The following is a 2,134-nucleotide window of genomic DNA, read 5'->3' on the forward strand; positions in this document are numbered from 1 at the left end:
TACGATTCTATTGAGTTCGATTTTTTCCCTGGCTTCCACATATCTGGGATTATCGAAAAGCACAGGGGCACATTAAGTACGAGTGGATAGTTTCGTCCGCCTTTTAAACCTTAGATATCTTGACATTGTTGATAACGGCCTGAGCCTTTCTGAAGGTAAAGCTAATGTATGTGTTTTAGGCAAGTAGTTTGAATGCCTGATGTAACACACTGCAGAGGGCTTTATCTCCTTCCTGATCTGAAAGAAATTGCTGGCTTAAAGCGCGCGTCCGTCTGAGGATCTGACGATGAGAGAGGCTTTTATGTTGACAACAAGTTGTTTGTTCCGCTTATGTTGGTCGAAGAGGATTATATAATCACCATATTGAATTACCTTAAACGGTGGTACCCTTGTTTAGCCTGTCGGATCCGAATGTGCTGTCTCTGCGGAAAAGCCCAAACGAGGATTACTATTAAATTTTTATTTAAGTTTTATGTTCGAGTAAAAAAATATGCATATAAATGTATGTATGTATATCTATGAAAACAGGTTTAGAGAATAGCACTAAAGCTCTCTGCAAAAAAAAAAAATCTGAGTCGTTTCTGTAATGTAGACTCAACTATCGTGGAGGTTTCGCACACTAAAAAATTCAAAAAACAATAAAAATTAACTCTGTAGAAATTCATAAGAGCCTGTCCGACGTGGCAATGCAATATAGTTCGAAAAGGCTGTCAAATTTAGAAAATTCAGAAAGCAGTTGCATGAGCAGTCACACCTTGCATGTAAAGTATGTTCCGAAATAGGCGGATTGCAGATTGCTAGTGTAGCACGAGTAAGTTGAGAAATATTTCGAGATCGATTTGCGCTCTCTCAATTGCAGTCACATCTTGCAACTTTCATTTCTGAAACCGATTTCCAAAATGCGGCAGGAAAGTCTTTCTGGCTGTTCACACATCGAAATAAAGGGGGTCTTCTCCTAAACTCGTAATAATATGAAGCTTTTCTGTTGCACGTTGTTTAAGGAAAAGGACATTGCTATTTGAACAAGAAAAATGCGTTTTTTTTTATAAAAATATAGTTAATTTTTTAACAAACCCCGTATAAATCCAAGTTTCAACTTTTTGCACTATTGAAAAAAACTACAAACTCGTAAAAATGTTTAAATTTTTTAATTAGATTTCCTAAAAAGTCTGATTACGCAGTTTTGCAGATGGTTTTGCAGCCCATTGAGCGCTGAAATAAAGTACAAGCTCTAGAATAAAGTACGAGTTTCAGATGGCTGAAAATTGCGGTTGATTTTTTTTCAAGTAAAAATAAATTGTGTTTATTTGTTATATGGGGATTTGACTTTACCAGATTTTACCTGTGAAAATTCTTCGCGTAAGATCTTGCAACTTTTGTCATAGTCAGGACCTTTGTGCCTTCCCATTTTCCCAAACTTTAGTGTACTGGAGTCTTGTTGTGTGGGATACTCTGTTGCAACATCCATAAACTCTGGTAAATTGTCTTCAAGCGCTATATTCTCAATAATCACTTGGTTTGTTACAACTTCCTTCTCCAGTGCTTCCTCATACAGCTGCTTCATTTGCCTATTTGCGGCAAGCAAGCGCCTATAGTAGCGATAATGAGGTTGTAGTTCATTCAGACATTGTTTACATATCAGTTGCAGTTCGTCATCCATTTCCAATATTGAATGCTAGTGTCAAAACACATGTAGAGAGATTATCTATAAAGGTTTTACTCAAATTTACCTGCCAATCATTGTACATTTGCAGCACCTCACGTACGGTTATATCCTCGGCATTTTGGTCGCTCGTATCTCCATCATTTGTTGTAGCCTCATTGGCCCAACAAACTTTCTGCTCCCACAAGTTGTAATCAGGTACACCCAAACATATACGACACAAATTACGTAGATTTCGAATGTTTAATTCAATTTCCATTTATTTGTTTACACTTTTTTGTTTTCATGCGAAAGGCCACAAACGCCGTAAATTGTAAAAGAGCGATACGAGTACCGAGTACAGAATATCGATACTTTTCACGAGTACCGAATAGCATCGAGACTTCGATATTTTTTGACAAGTACAGTTGCGTTCCCTAACTCGCTAAAAGCTGAAAGAATTTACCAGAGAGTTCCCGTACTCATCTTTAG

General features: G+C 37.3%; 1 protein-coding gene across 1 annotated transcript; it reads right to left on the reverse strand.

Annotated features, from left to right (window-relative positions):
- Window positions 1-1,303: 1,303 nt before the first annotated feature.
- On the reverse strand, window positions 1,304-1,977 carry LOC108373916 (uncharacterized). The gene is made up of 2 exons (XM_017629854.1): window positions 1,731-1,977; window positions 1,304-1,675 (listed from the first exon to the last, which is right to left on the reverse strand). The coding sequence occupies exons 1-2, from the start codon at window positions 1,920-1,922 to the stop codon at window positions 1,304-1,306; spliced, it is 564 nt and encodes a 187-aa protein (XP_017485343.1). The 5' UTR covers window positions 1,923-1,977.
- Between the last annotated feature and the right edge of the window lie 157 nt (window positions 1,978-2,134).

This window comes from Rhagoletis zephyria, unplaced genomic scaffold (genome assembly GCF_001687245.7).
Source record: "Rhagoletis zephyria isolate East Lansing unplaced genomic scaffold, Rhagoletis_zephyria_1.1 Rzeph_scaffold_07149, whole genome shotgun sequence".
NCBI classification, from domain to species: domain Eukaryota; kingdom Metazoa; phylum Arthropoda; class Insecta; order Diptera; family Tephritidae; genus Rhagoletis; species Rhagoletis zephyria.